This window comes from Odontesthes bonariensis, chromosome 21 (genome assembly GCF_027942865.1).
Source record: "Odontesthes bonariensis isolate fOdoBon6 chromosome 21, fOdoBon6.hap1, whole genome shotgun sequence".
In the NCBI taxonomy this organism is placed as follows: Eukaryota; Metazoa; Chordata; class Actinopteri; order Atheriniformes; family Atherinopsidae; genus Odontesthes; species Odontesthes bonariensis.
Window position 1 is genome coordinate 26,345,483 of NC_134526.1, and position 19,547 is coordinate 26,365,029.

Below are 19,547 nucleotides of genomic sequence, written 5' to 3' on the forward strand. Positions count from 1 at the left end.
CTTCAAAAGATTGTTAAGTTCTGCACAAACCTGCTAATTAAGCATTGATCTGAATAAGGTGTGTTGAAGCAGGGAAACATCTAAAACCTGCAGGACAGCGGCCCTCGAGGACCAGATGTGGGTATCTCTGGCCTACATACCCTGTGTATAGCCTATATCCATCTCCCTTTCATTTTTAAAGCTGTTTTTCACAGCGAGTTTAGATCTGTGTTGTTGAACAGCAAGCATCTGATTCATCCCTGCAATTAGTTTATTTAATTTACATTACTTTGTCAAAAGTAGTACCACAGTGTATTTTATTCAATGTCTTCGTCCACTAAAATGCTGACACCCCGAATTAAACGGTTCCTCCACGTTGTTTGGCAGTACATCTCCATAGCACACCCGCGTGCGCATGTGTTCGCCGTTGATTATGATGAAGGCTGTCGCGTGATGGTTCGGTGTCAGCATGAACCAATAACGACGCGGTACCGGTGAAGAAAATGGATATATTTGGGAATAGTGCGCTTTGCAGTTGGTCTGCGGAATTTACTGGCAGCCTCGAGTCAAATGACAGCTCCACGGAGGGAATTATGGGTAGCGTAGTCTAACAGCAGAGACAAGGATAGTCGGGATACGACAATGTTACGCATTGTACTACACATCCCAGAACACACCACGGCATTGTAGCCGTGTATGCGAAGCAAAGGGGAAGATTTCGGAATTCGTCTACAGACTTGGAGGACCGCTGTTGGGGAAAAAACAATAATGGCAAGTTTTTCATATTTTTCCTGGCGACGTTTTAGAATAGTTGTTTTATTGTGTATGCGAACAGTGCAAATTCTGTCGTGGTGGCTAGCAGAGTTGGCCAAGGACTGTCAGGAGCAGTGATTGTTTAAAAGAATTGAAAATTAGCTAACTTAAGCTAGCAAATAGAACTTAGCTTGTCAATTATCATAGCTTTCAATCGTTTTTATTGAGATGGCGGCCAATAACAAAGGCTTTAAACTGCTCTTTGTTGTATTTGACTTGCGGTAAAGCCTTATGCATACGACGCCTAAATATTTAGCAAGAGAACTCAGTTTGAACGTTTAGCCAGAGAACTTTGGTTGTGTCTCGCTGCGTGCGAGTGTGTTCCGCCCCCCTTTTCTGCGTTGGGGGCTCTTTACGGGAATCTCTAGGCTTGTGAACACAGACAAAGACGCTGGTGGGAGCAGATTACAAATCCTGGACAGCTTCATGGGCAGATCGTGCAGCCAATAACCGTATGAGCTGACAATCCGCATAGCTTTCTGTTTACATCAGGAGCTAGCTGTCCGGGTCACTGATTTTTGGCTGTCACTTCTCCCTCTTTTCCTTTGTGCCTGCATTGCTCCCTCTCTCTGTCTCTCTCTCTCTGCCCCTCGACCCCCGTGTTTTAGAATTTGCAATGTCAGCCACTAGTCCCAATTTTACAATGATAAGACTTGGGCATAGTGTTGCCTTCAGTCTAACATCTGTGTCTTTTTCCTGTTTTCATAGCTGTAAGGAAGTAAAATGTATAAGCCATCGCCATAGTTTGCATGAATAGACATATCCACTTGTTATATGTGCATATATATATCTATATCTATAGATATAGACATATATATATGTGTGTGTGTGTGTGTACCGGTAGTAAGTATTAGATCAGTTTTTATGTATGTATGTCGAGAAAAATCACACTGTGCAAACACAAGGAAATATTCAAATTTAAGAACTTTTTTTTGGTTGATTAAATTAAGTTGATCAGAACAGCAGACTAACTGAACTCTGAACTTCCTGTTATTGTTGAATGTGTTCTTTGAGTCTTTTCCACAAGCCTGTCCAGGTTACCAAACCAGAAACCTACTTATTCATAAGAATCCACCTTCCTGTATTGATTGAAGTGAAATGATCTCTTTTAATTGTGCTGTAGTGCCTGAGGTCAGTAAAACAAGTCAGACACTTCCTTGACATCAGTAATTTTTATGTTGGAGCTCAGTGACACATTTCTTTCTCTCCACATACCTCAGCCATCTGCTTGTATGCTGTACTATTGTCGCTGGCAGTCGCTGACATTTCTAGAGCCAAGTCTCAGGATTTGTGGGTTTTTTCTCTCTCTGTGTCTCTGTGAAAGCATAAATCCAACATGTGGCTTTCATTATGTACTTCTCCTGTTTTCAGCCAGACTTCTGCGCTGTTGTTCAGACGTGGTATTATTTTTTTGACATGCTTCATGATAAATGAAGATAAATTAAGGAGAGCAAATCACAGCAGTATTTATAATTGTGTCGAGAGTGCTTGATTTATTGTTGGAGATATTGCTTTCAGGGATCGTGACCTGATGAAGTGTGCTGTAATATGAAGAAATTGGTTCTGAATAAAACATGGAGCCTTGACCGAATATTAGCAGAACACCTGGAGTATGCTAACCGAAGCATTGACACGTTAGCCGCTATGAGTATTTCTGGATTGCTAATGCTTGGCATGCTACCTGACTCAGTGTTATCAGTTGTAGTAGTACCAGCACTTAAAGAGTAATTTGGTCAATTATTCACTCTAGAAACTTAAAGGCAATTTTCATTGGCTACTATACTTTTTTTTTTTTTTTTTTTTTTTTCCTGGCTGTTTCTAAAGCCTTTGGTCAGGTTAATCATTGTGTACAGCACTTTGCAAAAGTCATGATCCAGCCCTCATTTCTGTATATTTTGCCTCCAAGCAGCCAGACTTTCTTGTAATCTTTTAAAGTGGTCTTGAGCAACAGTTCTCCAGGTTTTCTGAAGGTCTTTCAGTGGTTCGTTGGACATTGGCTGCTTTTTCACTTGTTTTCAGTCCAGTCTTTGTCCCCTACTATTTTCAGAGGAATGTGTTTTGTTTTTGTTTCTTTCACAAAGTTCAGTTCAGTTTTATTTTTATAGCGCTAAATCACAACAAATGTCATCTAAAGTCACTTCAGAAATACAGTACAATTAAAGCCTATTGCAATCCTATTCATTGTAAGTTGCCTTGCTAAGGAAACCAACAGATTACATTGAAACTTCTTTTCGATGTTATCCCCCATCCTGAGTGTGCATGAGGTGACGGTGGAAAGAAAAAGACTCCCTTTAACAGGAAGAAACATCTGGCAAACCAGAATCGGGAAGAGCGGCCATCTGCCTTGATCAGCTGGGGGTTTAAAGATGGGAAAATCTTTTTAAGTCACTGATGCACCTTTGTTGCACATCAAGTCATGTTTGAAAGTAAAGTGGCAGAATGAGAGGGGGGGGGGTCTACGTTGATATGCTTCTGAGGCAGAAAGAGAGATTGTAATGGAGGCAAAGTGATTGCGCCTCGTGTGAGCTGAGACATATCCAGCTGGCATCACGGAGCCTGTCACTAACACAAGTGCTGTCGTCACTCGGAGGGAGGGGCAATGCAGGCACAAAGGAAAAGAGGGAGAAGTGACAGCCAAAAATCAGTGACCCAGACAGCTGGCTCCTGATGTAAACCGAAAGCTATGCGGACTGTCGGCTCATGCTGTTATTGGCTGCAGAATCTGCCCATGAAGCTGTCCAGGATTTGTAATCTGCTGCCACCAGCGTCTTAGTCGTATGTCCCTGCACACATCAAGTCAGCATCGTGGAACTCACCACCAACCAACGGTGCCGTCATCACTCCGCCGATTCCACAACACCGTTTTGATGTGTGTAAGGACACGGTGATACGGGGCTGAGCTCCCTGTGTAAAACAGGCTTTTCTTAAGCCACTTAATATTCTGGTGTCAAAGGCTCCTAACTCAAGGGATGATTTAGTGTTGTGTCTACACATAACATAACTTAGTTGTATCTTTAGGGACTTTGTTACATAATTTGTTCATATTCTTTTAGATGCACCAATGAACATTCCAAAGATGCAGTTTAACGACATAAAATAGTATTTTTGCACCAACGACGTGATTCCAAAAGAGCTATTCGCTGAAAACTTGGTGGATCTCAGTATGGTTTGTAGAGTGTCATTGATAAGAATGAGGAAACTGGACCAGTGGAGGACAAAAGAAGAAGTCTGGCCAAAAAATAAAAACTACAGCAGATGAACAGTATCTGAAAGTGATGTCATTAAGATGGCATGAAAAATAACATCATAAAGGGTGACAGTGTACTCTAGAGCTTACATGGACTTTACTTATGTAGATGTAGGACTTTTAATTACGTTCTTTTTTGTTTGTTTTTATTTGTATTTATGGACTTTTGTATCTTTAATAAAAGTATCATAATCAACCAAATATCCCCTCTGTACTTTCTACTTTTCCCAGGCCTAGGCGCACAGCTGGCTGCTAGTGTTTCCTCGTGCATACGCGTGCGTGGTCTGGGTTATGAGCAGCAGTTAAACGCCTCGCTACAACCGATACTCCAGAGGAGCAGCAGCCGCCACCTCATCCATCCCCAGCAGCCCCTCCACCCCTCCAGCAGACTCTGGCAGCGGGGTGAGACATAGATTTAGTCTAATATCCAGATTATACTCATTATTTGATGTAATACACAATTTTGTTAAAAATGAAATGATACCTTTTTTCACCAACCCACCCTGTTACCATCCGCCCTCCTCTCTGCACTGCAGAGCAGGATGGAGGCATCATTCGGCCCCACCTTCTCAGTGGTGGCCTCTGGAACCAAAGGTAACGCACACTTTAACTATACACCAGTCACTATGCCACACCATCACTCTGTGTTTATGTCTTGTGAATTGCACCTTTTTATGTGTTTTCAGCTGAAGGATCCAGCACCTACAAACAGCACAGGAGAACTCCCTCCTCCTCAAGCACTCTGACATACTCCCCTCGCGATGACGACGATGGAATGGTAAACACAACTCACTCCCTTGGAAATGCCTTGTGCTGTGGTGCTGTTGATAACACCCTCACATCTCCATTGCTTTCTTCCTCCGCTCAGCCTCCTATCGGCACTCCTCGGCGGTCTGATTCGGCAATCTCGGTCCGATCTCTCCATTCTGAGTCCAACATGTCCCTGCGCTCCACCTTCTCTCTGCACGAAGAGGAGGAGGACACGGTATGACGGCACATGAAAGCAAACATAAACGCGTGCATATGTTGCATTCAGATGTTCCACAGTTAACTGGTAGTGGTATTTGTACTCAGAGGAATGTGTGTTTGTGAGCAGGAGCCGCAGGTGTTTGCCGAACAGCCGTCGGTAAAACTGTGCTGCCAGCTGTGCTGCAACGTCTTCAAGGACCCCGTCATCACCACATGTGGGGTGAGTTCACGCCTCCATCCTCAGCTCCATTCTTTTATTTCTTTTTTCTTTACTCCTGCTGTTTCCAACAAGTTGTAAAAGGTTTTAAATGAACTGTTAATGATAGATGACACAGTTTGCTTGCCTGGTCTAATTCCAGCTACATATCCTATTGACCCTCTGCAGTGGATAATCCCTGCTCACGTTATCAAAGATCTTAGTTGTTTTCAAAGAGAAAAGTTTTTCTTGATGATGGCCGATCTAACCTTGTACTCAGCTCACCTGTAGATATTAAAAACTCAGATGTGGGCAGGATTTTTACCTGAATCACAGAGCTAATATTATATTTATTAGCTAGCTTGCTGCAGGTTATAAAATCTGCTGTCAGCAGTTTGGTACTTGAGCTCATTAAGTCTGATTGTTGCTGGAAATTAAGGCCATTTTGCTCTGTACCCGATAAATAAAGAACTAGAACACATGTCAAATTCCCCTGTTATTCCTTCCCCTGCAGCACACCTTCTGCAGACGCTGTGCCTTGACCTCAGGTGAGTCTTAACGAAGAGTGCTAATGATCCTCCAGGATTTTCAAAGTGTAGTTGATTGTTATAACCTTCAAACGTTTGCACTCCTGACAGACAAGTGCCCCGTGGATGCTGCTAAGCTAACGGTTGTTGTGAACAACATTGCGGTGGCTGAGCAGATCGGAGAACTCTTCATCCACTGTAAATATGGCTGCAGAGCCACAGCCGCCGCCACAGGCGGAGCTGCTGCTGCTGCTCCTCCTCCTCCTCCTGCAGCCACAGTGGCGGGGAAACCTGGAGCGTATGAGGTGGACCCCCTCGGCTGCCCGTTCACCATCAAATTAACCATACGCAAGTATGGACCAAAGATTTGAAAGGATGTTTGCCAGAATGTAAAATTAAATGCTATACAAAGGTTTTACTGCCAATATTTTCTCTTCGCTCTCCTCATCCCAATTCTCTCTGTTCTACTGCAGAGAACATGAGGCCAGCTGTGACTACAGGCCAGTACGATGCCCCAACAACCCCTCCTGTCCCCCATTACTCACCATGAACCTGGAGGCTCACCTCAAAGAATGTGAGCACATCAAATGTCCACACTCCAAATATGGGTGAGTCTTTAAAAAGGTGTTTGTTTTTCTTGTCACCGAATTAAAAAGATTTGTTTTGGGGCTTTGGTGGCCTTTTAATCAAATGGTGACGACACAGGGAGTTGGGCAAAGAGAGAAGGGGGCGACGTGCAGCAAAAGCCTCGTTTCCACTATACAGTCCGGTACGGGTCGGTTCAGTACGGTACGGGTCGCTTTGGTGTCAGCTTGCGTTCCTACTGTACAAAGGGGACCCTCAGAGGTGGGCGGAGTGCATGCCGAAGCGTAAATAGCAAATAACACCCATAATTTCAAACCTGACTTGAATTGGACTTTATTATTTAAGTGCCTTGAGATGACATTTGTTGTATTTGGCGCTATATATATATATAAATAAAGAAAATTAATTGAACCACCTCCAAGCCTCTTCAGCTTAATGCAACACTGGCTCGCGGTCCGGTTGAAACCACTCTGCCATTTTTACGGCAATCAGCTGGAAAACTTTTTTCGCACAGCGCCATCGAGCTCCCGCTGCACAGCCTCCTCACCAACAACGGAGAGCAGAGCCTGGAACCGGTCCTGTGTGCAAGGTACCCCAAGCAGAAGGATTACAAAAATGGTAACGGGTTCCATAGGACCGGTACGCTTTCGTGGTAGTGGAAACACTGAAATAAGCAAACCGTTCTGAACCGACCCGTACCGGACTGCATAGCGGAAACTAGACTAAAGGGGCCACAGGCTGGGACTCAAACCTGGGCCGGCTGCTGTGAGGACCGACCTTCAGCCTCTGTAGATGGGGCGCCTGCTCAATCAGTCGAGCTTTCTGCTGCCGCTTAAAAAAAGATGTTAAATAGTTTTTCACTCGCTGTATTTATTTCTAACTAGTAGATAAACACCGGCACCAGTTGTTCAGATACATTTTGTTTCATTAGGACATTGATAAAGTCTCCCATGTTTTCAACCTTTCCTCCTCTTCCCAACAGTTGTACATTCATAGGAAACCAAGACACATATGAAACACACCTGGAAGTGTGTAAATTTGAGGGCCTGAAGGAGTTTCTGCAGCAGACCGATGACAGGTGAGCTAAAGCTCTGACATAAGTGTTCAAAGTGAGTTTCTGGTTGTGAAACAGCTCTACATCACCTGATTTGTCCATATATATCCGTGGCTGTGTTCAGGTTCCATGAGATGCAGCTAACTCTGGCCCAGAAGGACCAAGATATTGCTTTCCTGCGCTCAATGTTGGGCAAACTTTCTGAGAAGTTGGATCAGCTCGAGAAAAACCTGGAACTTAAATTTGGTAAGAAAAGAGTGTTCTTTCAAAGGATTCTATTTTTTTTTAAAACATTTAGCAATCATTTGCCTGTTTATTCATTCAGATCAGCACATTTCCCAACTTTATCTGCTGAATAATATTGGAGAGGGAGTTGTTGTTAAGTATTACAATAGCTTTTATTTATTTGCATGTTTTTATTGTTTTCCTCTTGCTGTACTGGATTTGGTAAATAAATTCACACGGGTTCACATAGCTGATTTCTCAAAGTTAGGAAGATCTGTTTGTACACTTGCCTACAGAGACTGCCCAGTTGGATTAATTGGATCTGTGTGTGTACAGACATGTAGAAAGCGTAGCAGAAAGGAAGGGTGGTGTTACCATCAGTGGGTTGGGGTGTTGTTTTTATAAGCTGATTCCTGCACTTGCAGACCACATAGATGAACTCTCTCAGCAGACAACGTGGACAGGAACTCACAGCCGGCAGTTTAACATCTCGCTGTCTGCCCATAGTCTTAAAGCTGAATCAAGAGGTGTTACAGTTGTTCCCGCAGCCATGTCTCAAAGAAAAAAATAATATTGCCTTCCTGATATTCCTGCTGTGGGATCCAAGCGTGCCCATTTTATCTGTCAGTGATGTCACATTTCCCATGATGATCAAGGGAAGAAATGGTTTAAATTTCCTTCTCTTTTTGCTCTGATTTGTTCCTGCTCTGCATCCTAGATGTCTCCTCTTCAACTCATCTTGATTTGGGATCTTATTCTAGGCATTACTTGGTCTTAAACTGGGCTAGCTGCTCCAACAGGTTAACATCTTTCCCGTTGCCATGGTTATGCATCAGGCTGCCTGCCTCTAGGATGGCGCCATTCTTGAATTTGATTGTTTTCTTTCCGTGATTGTTTGTGTTTGTGTTTCAGACATGTTGGACGAGAATCAGAGTAAACTCAGCGAGGACCTGATGGAATTTCGTAGAGATGCCTCCATGCTTAACGTGAGTGCGCACACACATCTATCAGAGGAATTTCTGTACAACATTTGACTTTTTTAATTTTTTTATTCTTAGAATAGAATGAAATGGTAGAAGTTCACAAATGTCTTTATTGTTAATCAAGGTAAAAGAAAATTAAACTGTACTTATTAACTGTGTCTGTACAGGATGAGTTGTCCCACATCAACGCCAGGCTCAACATGGGGATCCTGGGCTGTAAGTATCTGCCCGTCTCCGGGCTGTTATTCTTAATCTCTCTTAGTGGGAGTAATAGTTCTGTGAATCTGACTTTTGGATTATTCAGTCGTTAAAGTTCTGCTAATTTGAAATATAAATTCTAGCTCTTACTGCCCCCTCAGTCAGACTTATTCTGACTTCCCCTCCCTGCCTCACCTCCCCACACCACCATGTGAAAGTTCCTTTCCCCTTTCCTCACCCGCCACTTTCGCCTTGAACCACTTGTTCAGCTTCAGTTTTTCACTTCCTCTTGTTCAGTTTTCAAAAAGAAGTCAATTCTCTCCTGCCTCTGCTTGTGTGCAGCTTACGATCCACAGCAGATCTTCAAGTGTAAGGGGACGTTTGTCGGCCACCAGGGTCCCGTCTGGTGTCTCTGTGTCTACTCCACTGGAGACCTGCTCTTCTCTGGCTCTTCTGATAAGACGATTAAGGTAACAGCAAACACTCCAAAATAATATTCTAAAAGAAAAGAATAAGAAAGTTTGTTTTCTTTCCTTTTTTCCCTTTGGCCTAAACACAGTCTTCACCCGCCCACTTATGAAAAGAGTCTCATGACTTCCACCCACAGCCTTGATTTTTATATGAAGGCTTCAGTTTGAAGTCTAAAGATACACGCACGAACAGCAATACACAAGGCGATGCGGACAAAAACATGTAAGGCTTTAGCACATAAGAAATGTTAATGGTTTGCTGTCTTGTGTTCAGGTTTGGGACACCTGCACTACCTACAAGTGCCAGAAAACCCTTGAGGGTCACGATGGCATCGTTCTGGCTCTGTGTATCCAGGGGTAATAAAACGCACACATAAACACACACGTTGTGATCCAAAACTGTATTCCAACAGGGAAACACCCCCCTACCCCCCCAAAGCATGACATGTTATGTTTTTGTCTCCATAGAAACAGGCTATACAGTGGCTCTGCAGATTGCACTATAATTGTAAGTAACAGTCATCTGTTTATTTCATTATTTTCAGGCGGTAAATGTACAGCTTCAAGTTGAATCGTTTGCATCACTTCAGGAAGTTGTGTTTTTGTCTTTTTGTTGCGTGCGTCTTGCGTAGGTGTGGGACATCCAGACCCTGCAGAAAGTCAATACCATCCGTGCCCATGACAACCCCGTCTGCACACTGGTCTCCTCCCACAACATGTTGTTCAGTGGCTCCCTCAAGGCCATTAAGGTACAGCAGGTTCTAAGAAATATCCCAGCTTGTTGTGGTGTTTTTCAAGCATTAGTTAAGTTTTATTTCAGCAGATTCTTTTTCACTGCCTGAAGCAGTATTTAAATGTTTGGTTTTATTTTAATTTGTTTATATTTATTCATATATTTATTTCCTGTTTCTGTTGTCAGAGTTAGCTAGGCTAGCAAACCCTTCAACAATTCAAGTCTCTATTGAGAATGAGGAATCACGTGACTCCGGTCGGCCATGTTGGCAGAAGAATCTATTGGTTGCCAGGGGCAACGCCATTAACTTAACGGATATCTTAACGGATATCTTCCCGCATTTGTCATTTCGGCAGGGCAGAGACTAATACAAAAGAAAGAAAGAAAGCAAAGCAATGCAGAGAGATAAGGCGAAAGAAAAGGGACCTTACAGGGACAAGCTTATTACAAGCGCAAAGCAGCGGTATTTGGAGAAACTGTCCAGCATCCAAAATATTGATCCTTACGAGCTCCCTGCAGCAGGTCAGACACCTGCTCTCCCTGATGCTGCATCCATTTAGGAAACCTAAAATAACGTATTTCGTTGTTCCTATGTTTCCCAAACGTATTGTGTGAGGTACTGGAACAGTTCTTCACACAGCATTGATTTCCAGGCATGTTCTTGCAATTCCGTACTGTTTACACTTACTGATTTTAAAAACACACGCGTACAATGTAAACGAACGGAGAGAACGGCGTTTTCTCGCTAGCATTCTGCCAACATGGCGGATAGGGGCGGGGCTCTGTACTATGACGACAACTCCTCATTCTCAATAAGTTCTTTAGTCTGGAATTACTTCAATTTTTGCAGATAACCACAGAAAAGTTAAGTCCCAAATATCACAAATCAGTTTGGAACAGATTCGCCATCTCAGAATTGCGCCCGACATGCCAGCAGGGTACAAAACCCAAAGTGATTTGCAAGCAGCCAGCAAAATTATTTTTGACTCAAAAGATTAAAAGATGAGAAAAAACATTTAGTCAAGCGGGGAGAGGTGGACAGCAAAAAGGAATGTCGTCTTTCCTTTGTTACCATGGTTACAAGTGAGCAAAAGAAGTGTGTGTGTGTGTGTGTGTGTGTGTGTGTGAAGTCTGTGCTCTGACACAGGGACTTTCCTCTCTTACCCACAGTAACATCCCTTCCTCCAATCCCCCAGCGTCTCTCTGCGTCAGTTCAGTGACATCATGCACTTTAGTATCCGCTTCAGCTCGGCTCTGTGTACAGCTTGTGTTTTCACTTAAATCATTGTGCTGTAACTGCAGTTTGTTTACGGTGGCAAGATTCTGCAAATCTACTTAGTATTTGAAAGGGCTGTTTAAAAAAAAAAAAACGGAAAAAAAAACTATGTTTTTAAATACTTGCAACATTTTTTCTCTCATGTAGTTTGAAGACGGGACCATTTTCTTTCCTTTCAGTTTAATTCTAACTAAATCTTATGTATGTGTTTGTTTGTAGGTGTGGGACATCGTGGGTACAGAGCTGAAGCTGAAGAAGGAGCTGACCGGTCTGAATCACTGGGTCAGAGCGCTTGTGGCCTCCCAGAACCACCTGTACAGTGGCTCATATCAGACCATCAAGGTATGTGGACGGGTAGTCACAGTGGCACAAACTTAATTTAGTCATAATTTATCATGTGGTACAAATCTGTACAAATCATTTTGGAGATGTTAACAACCTCAGTTTGTTCTTTTTTTATGTGTGCTACACATTGTGTGGTAAGCTTGCCCGATAATAATCGGGCCCCGATTACTGTGATATAAGTCAGGTTTTAAATACAGCTAAGCTCCTCCCCTTAGCAGAGTTTGCCCAGTTGTAATTGAGCTTCCATGAATCGACAGATGCTCTGTCAATGTTTACATGTGGGGTGAATGTCAACGTTAAAATGTTTTTGGTTGTTTTCAAAGTAATATCCGAGAGATTGGCACGTTTCAGCTCTTTGGCTCCCCCTACAGTTGTGGGGTGTAACACCACTATTGTAAAATAAATCTCCATACATGTGAATTTGCTGTTGTGCGAAAGAAGACCCCATCAGAAGCTACCAGAAATGTCAAGCAAATCGTTATTCTAACATGCATCTCTGCTCACTCTCCTGTGGTGCTTTGCTAACTCGTGTCTGCATTTTATTGCGCTGCCATTTGGGGGCAGTCTAAATGTGTGGACAGCTCTTGGTTGTGGCGCTGTTGCCGGTTCTTTGGCTTTGCTCTGCTGTGGACAAAAAGCGGTCTTGTCGTCCCCTCTGGGCTCGATCAGAATGGAACCAACTTTCATCCAATTAGCATTAGCCGAACGCGTAGCTTCATCTTTTCAGCCTTCTCGTTGTTTGCCTTTCGGAGGACTGCATATCTATTGAATAATCATGTTATTTTGAGGTAGAAGCTAACAGAGCTATTTGGCTACATCATATCCAGTCATGTGCGACCAAACTGGTTGGAAAAAAAATTTAGTAATATTTTAAACTATATTGATACATGGTACAAAACCAAATACAAATCTTTGTATGTGTTATGCAGTGATTGTAATCACAGGACAAATTCTACTCTGTTTGGGTTTATTGCGGATTCTACGAATATGGTCAATAACCAAGGCTACACAGATGCTTTGAGTAAAATGTAAACTTGTTTCAACTCGTTTTCCTCTCTTATTTAAAGAATAGTGTAATAGAAATGCAGCAGAAGGAGGATTTAAAAGTGTTGTGCCTGGCAGGTGATTCAGATGCATGTACCTGTGACAGATTTGAGAGGGATTCGAAGGTGGCTGCTCCTTATTTCAGATTCTGTGCTTGGAAATAAAAAGCAGGAGAAATATTTGCGAACAATGAATCATTATTTAAAGCGGCCAGAGTCCAATGCTTTATTGGGAAAGTCGGCACAGTTGCAACACTTGGGGAAGTAAGTCGAAACACACACACACACACACCCACACACACACACCCTGCTTTTATGAAGTACAGCTCGGTCAAGATGTGGAGCTGTGCTGTCGGATGATAAGCTGCTGCTGTTGCTCTCACACTGTGGATGTTAGCTGGAGTGCTGAAAGCTTGCTGTAGTGACTGTTGAACTGTATGCGTTTGTGTTGGCAGTTAAAGCTGCCGGGATATATTGTAGCCAGTAATTGGTGTCGTCTGTGTATAAATAGGACTTTGTGTCTTTCAGACTGTCGGCTTTATCCACTGCTTCCCTGCTGAAAGTACTCGGTATGCTCATTGGCGCCTCTGCTTGTGTGAGTCCTGCTGCTTTGCCGCAGTTGGTCAGTAATGACCACCTTAGGGACACCGAGGAGAGATAATAAAGAGAGGGGCAGAGAGAGCTAAGAGAAGGACGGGTTTTAGGGATGGGGATCTTTGGAAGAATGAGGAAAGAGAGATGAAGGTCTTTTTCGTGGAGCAGTTGGACTCTAGTCGGTACTTAACTGGAGAAGTCGTTTAAAAATGTTGGCAGTTTTCAGTGAAAATGATCCTTTTGGATATTTTAATAGTTGTATAATTCTGACAGAAAGCTGCCTGTATTTGCTCTCTTTCGAGACATTGCCCGAGAGCACACAGTCGTCCTACTGAGATCTACTGGCATGGAAATATCCTCTGAGGGATAGAAAATCATAAAATCTCTAAAATAAATCGTGCAATATTTGGTACGATTTGTGTCTGTTAAATAAATACATTTAAAGGGTTAAAAACATAAATATCTGGTTTCAGAATTGTCATGATTCTATTTCTGTGCTGTGAGATGGAAGTACAAGATTGATTGATTGATTTCTCAGTGGAACTGACCTCATCTTATGTGGTGAGATGTGCATCTATTCATTTACATAAGGATTAGAGTATAGTATTTATAACCTTTACAATTGGTTATACTTGATTTGACATTTGAATGGCGATTAATTGATTTGGATTTAAACTGAAATGAGACAATAGTAACTAGTGCATTCTGTACTGTATGCATAGATGCACACACACACACACACACACACACACACACACACACATACACATACCAAGAACTGGAGACAATGAACCAACTTTGTTTCCTTGAACTCCAAGAAGAATCTCACAAAAGGACATTTTATTTTGAAATGATTTATTTTGGGCCCTTTAATGTGCATCTGTGCACTCAGGAAGCCGGCTTAGATAGGTAGGGAATGTGAATAACTGTCTATAATTCTGTATAATATATTTTTCAAACGTACCTGCTCTGCATTGTCTGTTCTCTGCTGACCTTTTATAATTTTAGGCTCTGTAGTCGTACCTAGAGTCTTCTGATGTTAGCCCAGCTTTAATTCATTGCTAATTAAATCAGTTATCGGGACACTTACCAGGAGAAACGGGTTACACTACGCTCGCAGCGTTTGTGTCAAGTGTCAGAATTAAGCTTTGCTTGACTCAACTCGGCTCAGCTCGGCTTTATTCATGTTGCACCTTTCAGACGTGGTTTAAGGCAAAGCGCTTTACTGAGCAAAACGACGAGACTACAAAATGTGGAACCGCTCATAAAAGCACCAAGTCAAAGGGATTACAAGTGCACAAAAGGCACACCCAAAGGTCTTATTAAAACAAATTCAGTTAAGTAAAAAAAGTTAATTTTAGAAACAGCAAGGGTGTCTGTGTCCTCCACTCAAGCAAGTGGTCTGTCTCAAAGGCTGGTTCAAGCCTGAAACTAAAGACTGCGCCTACCATTCTGGTTCAGGGAATGCTGGGAGCAACAAGTCGACCAGCATACTGAGTCAAGTGTCCCCGTAGGGTGACGGGGAATAACGAGATCTTTCAGATGGGGAGAAACTTGACATTTTAAGTCTTTGTGTGAAATAAGAAGGATTGTAAATTCTAAACTTTACAGGGAGCCAGTGCACATCTACACAGAAATCCATCCCTGGTGTATTGAGGCAGATTCGACCCTGTGAACGTTGTGTTTGGATTAGTAGGTCATCAGAATTTAGTTATAACCAGTTAATCTGGTCTAGCAGTAGATTTCCTCTGCTTCACAACCATATTGTTTGCATGTAGTTCTATAATATGTATATCATATATTATTTGATGTCCATTAAAGCTATAATAATCATTGTTTTTATATTAAAGATTTTGCTGAAATCATGATTTGTAATGTCAAAGGATCTGCGGCCTCTCTCACTGCCTCCATTAACATCTGCTCATAAACTTCTACACTTAACCGTAGACGTTAATTCAAGGTTCGCATTTAGCCAAGATTTCACCGTAATTATCATAATCTATGGAGCGCCACACTCGTGTGGTAGTAGGTAGGCGCCGTGGTTACATCACGTCATTGGTTCCAGTGGATCACCTGTCTGTTGAATAGTTGGAGTTGTTACTCCTGAATCAGTTTTTTATGTTCATGGATTCAATTGTCACCTAGTGTGGTGAAAAAACTGAATAGCTTCACAGTAATACGATAGTCACAGGTCTTTGATTTCTTATAGTCTTATGCAGCGACTATTTGAAAAGTGGAAAATCATTGTTCATCCCCTAAACTCCAGAACTGCCACAGGTCCTGTGGCTGTAAGACGAGCCCAAATCATCAGCCCTCCACCACCGTGCTTGACAGTTGCTGTGAAGTGTTTGTGCTGATTTGCTGTGTTTGGTTTCCTCCAAACATGGGCTGTGCTACCTGACCCAACATCTCCTCTTTGGTCTGTTCTGTTCAGTCCTTCAGTCTCTTTCTAACTGTGCTGTCATGAACTTGAACATTTAAAATGCCAACTGAGGCCCGTAGAGTCTGAGATGTAGCTCGTTCTTTTTTTTTTATATATTTCACTCTGAGCACTGTACAGTCTGCCCTTCATCTGTTATATGCTCTGCTGTAAAGTAATTTTGGACTGAAACCTGGAACATTCATTTTACTGTTCGACTTATTTATCCGGCACCAGAAAGAAAATTACATGAATTTGCTAAAATGTGAGAAAACTGCATGTTTGTAGTTTAATGACACCACTTTGAAATTGGATTATAAACATGCTGAGGTAGCTCCAACCCTTTCACCTGATGAATCACGTCTCTAAAAGCGATTGAAATATAAAACCTTGGCCACTGGTTTGGAATACAGAGACGGATATAATCTGAAGTCATTTCTTTTTGTCTTCATTTTGTGGCCTGTTGTCAGCTCTGGGCTTTGATCGGCTCGCCAGATGAGCAGCTTCGACTACTGATTGCTTCTGTCTGTGTTGCCACGGAGATGCAACTTGGCAGCTTCCAGCTTTTCTTATTCCCCTGCTGATGAGTGAGGGTATTTGTGGCTACACTCTTCATCATTGTCACAGAATCTCTCCCTCTCCCTCGTGTGTGTGTGTGTGTGTGTGTGTGTGTGTCAGATTTGGGACATCCGCTCTCTGGAGTGTGTTCACGTGCTGCAGACGAGCGGAGGCAGCGTCTACTCCATCGCCGTCACCAACCACCACATCGTCTGCGGCACCTATGAGAACCTCATCCATGTAAGAGCGACGCACACGTGCGCCCACTCACCTCTTCTGTTTGACATTACTTGCACCATGTTTTTCATTTTACCTGCTAAGTGAGTCCAGGTTGTTTTTTGATCCCCTTTTAAAGACATAAAGCAACAAACTTAGCAAACCGAAGTTGGTGTGAATCTTCAGTTCTTCTCACTGTACATAGAAACAGTGAGTGCAGGCAACGGAAGTCTGAAATTGATTGGCTGGTAAACAAAAAAAAATTGTTCAGACTTATTCTGTTTAATTCCTGATTGTTGGTTTTCTTTTTGCTTCCACGTGATATCAGAGAGACTTGGTTAAGTCCAACTAATGCTATGATGATGATGATGACGATGATGACGTGTGTGTGTCCTCTCTAGGTGTGGGATATCGAGTCTAAAGAGCAGGTGCGAACCTTAACAGGTCATGTGGGGACAGTCTACGCTCTGGCTGTCATCTCCACCCCAGACCAGACCAAAGTGTTCAGCGCCTCGTATGACCGCTCCCTCAGGGTGAGAACAGAGTGTGTGTGTGTGTGTGTGTGGGTGGGTGGGTGCTGGAAGAGTTAACCATTTTAGAGCCATGAGAGGCTGTTTATTAGCCTAGAAATCTAGACGCCCCTAGTGACCGCAAATTGAATTTGCTCCCGGGTGAGACTAGTCAGTTGTGGTCGTTTTGCGAGGCTGAAAATCGAAACTTAATCGGGCCAATCAAATCGTGAGGAGCGAGGTCGGAGGCCGGGCTACCTAGTAACGACAGAGGTGCGACGTTTCAGTGTGTAGTTCCAGAGAGAGTTAAACGATGGCTGCGCCCAGCGAACAGTCTTTCGATTTGGCTTTGGCAGCGACTCTAGAAGATTTAAATATACAGTTTTCTTTGCGAGACGATCAGATAACTGCACTTAAGTTTTTCTTGAAAAAAAAAAAAGGACGTTTTTCGGCGTTTTGCCCATCGGGTACGGTAAAAGTTTAGACTACACTCCACCATGTACTTTCCGTCGCGCTGACTACGTAATCCTTCTTCATCGTTCTGATTGGTTGTTGCGCCATCCTATTGCGTGGGGTTGAGTGCAGAGGCAACTTAACAGACAACCGTTTATCCCGCCCACACTGCTATCCAGCTGCACTAGACCCCTGTGCAGCTTTTTACTGTAGGGGTCTGGCTTGCTAGGCTAGCTGTTTATTTTAATGGCAGAAACTTTGAAATATGCAATTTAGTGGAACACAGATGGTTTTTTTTTTTTTTTTTTTTTTTTTTTTTTTTTTTGTGGGGGTGAGAACTGTTGTAGTGAGGCTTCAAAGTGTAGTTTTGAGTTGAAAGAAATCTACTTGCTGGTTTGTGTTGCAGGTGTGGAGCATGGACAACATGATCTGTACGCAGACCCTGCTGAGGCATCAGGGCAGCGTCACGGCGTTGGCCGTGTCCAGGGGCCGCCTGTTCTCTGGAGCTGTGGACAGCACCGTCAAGGTAAGACCGAGCCATCCGTCTGCTCCTCCGCCCATACCGGCGCCGTGTGCCGGTAGCTTGGTAGTTGTATTTTTTTGTGACGAGGCTTCTTTGTCTCCCTCAGGTGTGGACGTGCTAAACAAACTGATGGCCCAGCAGGCGCTCAGCTGACTTCACCTCCCTGTAACTTTCCCACTCCTCCACATCCGTTTATTTGATTGTGACTCACTTCGCTCCCTAGTGGCCTCATCAACAGTGCATTTCAGGGCACAACCAGACAAGCTGCCTTACAGTTGCATCTCCCGACCGACTGGACGCTGCACCCCCTGTCATCGGAGCGGGACGCAGGGAGGATCGCCGTTTTTCTCACAGACACTCCTGCCATTGAAGGACCGTACTTAGGATGCCTGATGCATAATGTTCACATGAGTCTAAAGGCTGGTTTCACAAACACAAAGTTACACAACAATCACTCCAAGTATTTATCTTCCCCTCTCTCAGGCCTTAAATGGCTTTTCAAAAGCTATTTACTCCGGACACCAACCTAAACACGCTCAAACACACCCTCTAACACTCTGTGGTAGTTCAAGGTTCATTGTAGTCGTCAGCCAGTACGGTTTTGTGCAAGCAGCCTTTATAGAACACCTTTTAATAAGTGAAGCCTTTACCACACTGATAGATCTATAGATTTAGAGTTTTATATTAGTGCCATTCTGGGGCTCTATTCAGAGCCAATCAACAGTTGTACATTACTGTAAAATATTATAGTGCCGAGCCTGGACATGTGCCCAAAAGTTGACTTCACACCAGCCAGCATGATGGAGAGAGGGGAAGCTGGTCTGTGTGCATGCACGTGCCTGTTAATGTGTATAGGTGAGTGTGTTTCAGTGAGTGCCATATATGTGATGAACAGTAAGGAACGGCTGTAACGACGTCTTTTTTTTTTTTTTTTTTTGTGTGTGTCCTTTGTCTCTCTCCTTCCTGATCTCTGACCACGATGAACATAGCTGCAGAGTAACACAGGACGAGCAGCTGACTGTGTCATTAAGCTGAAAACTCCCACAGGCAAATGCAGAGAAAGAGCCGCTAAGCTAAAGTCTTTCTTTACTAAATGAAGTTTGAGGACCCATATTGGGTTTAAAATATGAAAAAAAGAAATTGCTAAATAAGCCAGAGAGTACAGTTGATCAGATTATGTACGGTAAATTGAAACGGTTTGGCTCAACTAGACTTTTCCAGGCGGTTTTAGTTAAATCTCAGATCCGACTGTAGCCATGGTAACAAAGGCAGAGGAATGGAAGCGAGAAGAGAAGAAGTGTCTTCACTGTTTAAAGGATTTCTTGTTTAATTGTAATCATGTAAGCTTAAGTTGATCATTGGTCAATAAAACTGTTGTACACTTTGAGAACTGTTGATCCGATCTGTTCTACTCAGCTAATTTAGTCTTAAACTTATTGGGTTGAAGGCACTGGGGCGGAGTTCAAGGACTTCAAGGTCCATCGAGTCATTTCAGCTTTTCATCGCTGCTAATCGTCTTTATTCACAGTGCAAAAGTAGTCGATGCATATGGATTCGCACCCTTTGCTTTGAAACTCTTAAAGCTCTGAAGCTGCCACTTACTTTTAGAAGTCACCTACTTATTATTTAAGT

The 19,547-nt window shown here is 43.0% G+C and overlaps 1 protein-coding gene across 1 annotated transcript; it reads left to right on the top strand.

Moving 5' to 3' along the window:
• The first annotated feature begins 676 nt into the window (after nt 1–676).
• On the top strand, nt 677–19,299 carry traf7 (TNF receptor-associated factor 7). Its single transcript, XM_075453796.1, has 22 exons — nt 677–750; nt 4,271–4,441; nt 4,576–4,633; nt 4,726–4,817; nt 4,908–5,024; nt 5,136–5,228; nt 5,719–5,752; nt 5,843–6,083; nt 6,205–6,339; nt 7,299–7,394; nt 7,495–7,616; nt 8,508–8,581; nt 8,746–8,794; nt 9,119–9,246; nt 9,521–9,603; nt 9,715–9,754; nt 9,879–9,995; nt 11,475–11,597; nt 16,335–16,454; nt 16,832–16,963; nt 17,799–17,918; nt 18,022–19,299. The coding sequence occupies exons 3-22, from the start codon at nt 4,582–4,584 to the stop codon at nt 18,034–18,036; spliced, it is 1,983 nt and encodes a 660-aa protein (XP_075309911.1). The 5' UTR covers nt 677–750; nt 4,271–4,441; nt 4,576–4,581; the 3' UTR covers nt 18,037–19,299.
• The last annotated feature ends 248 nt before the right edge of the window (nt 19,300–19,547 follow it).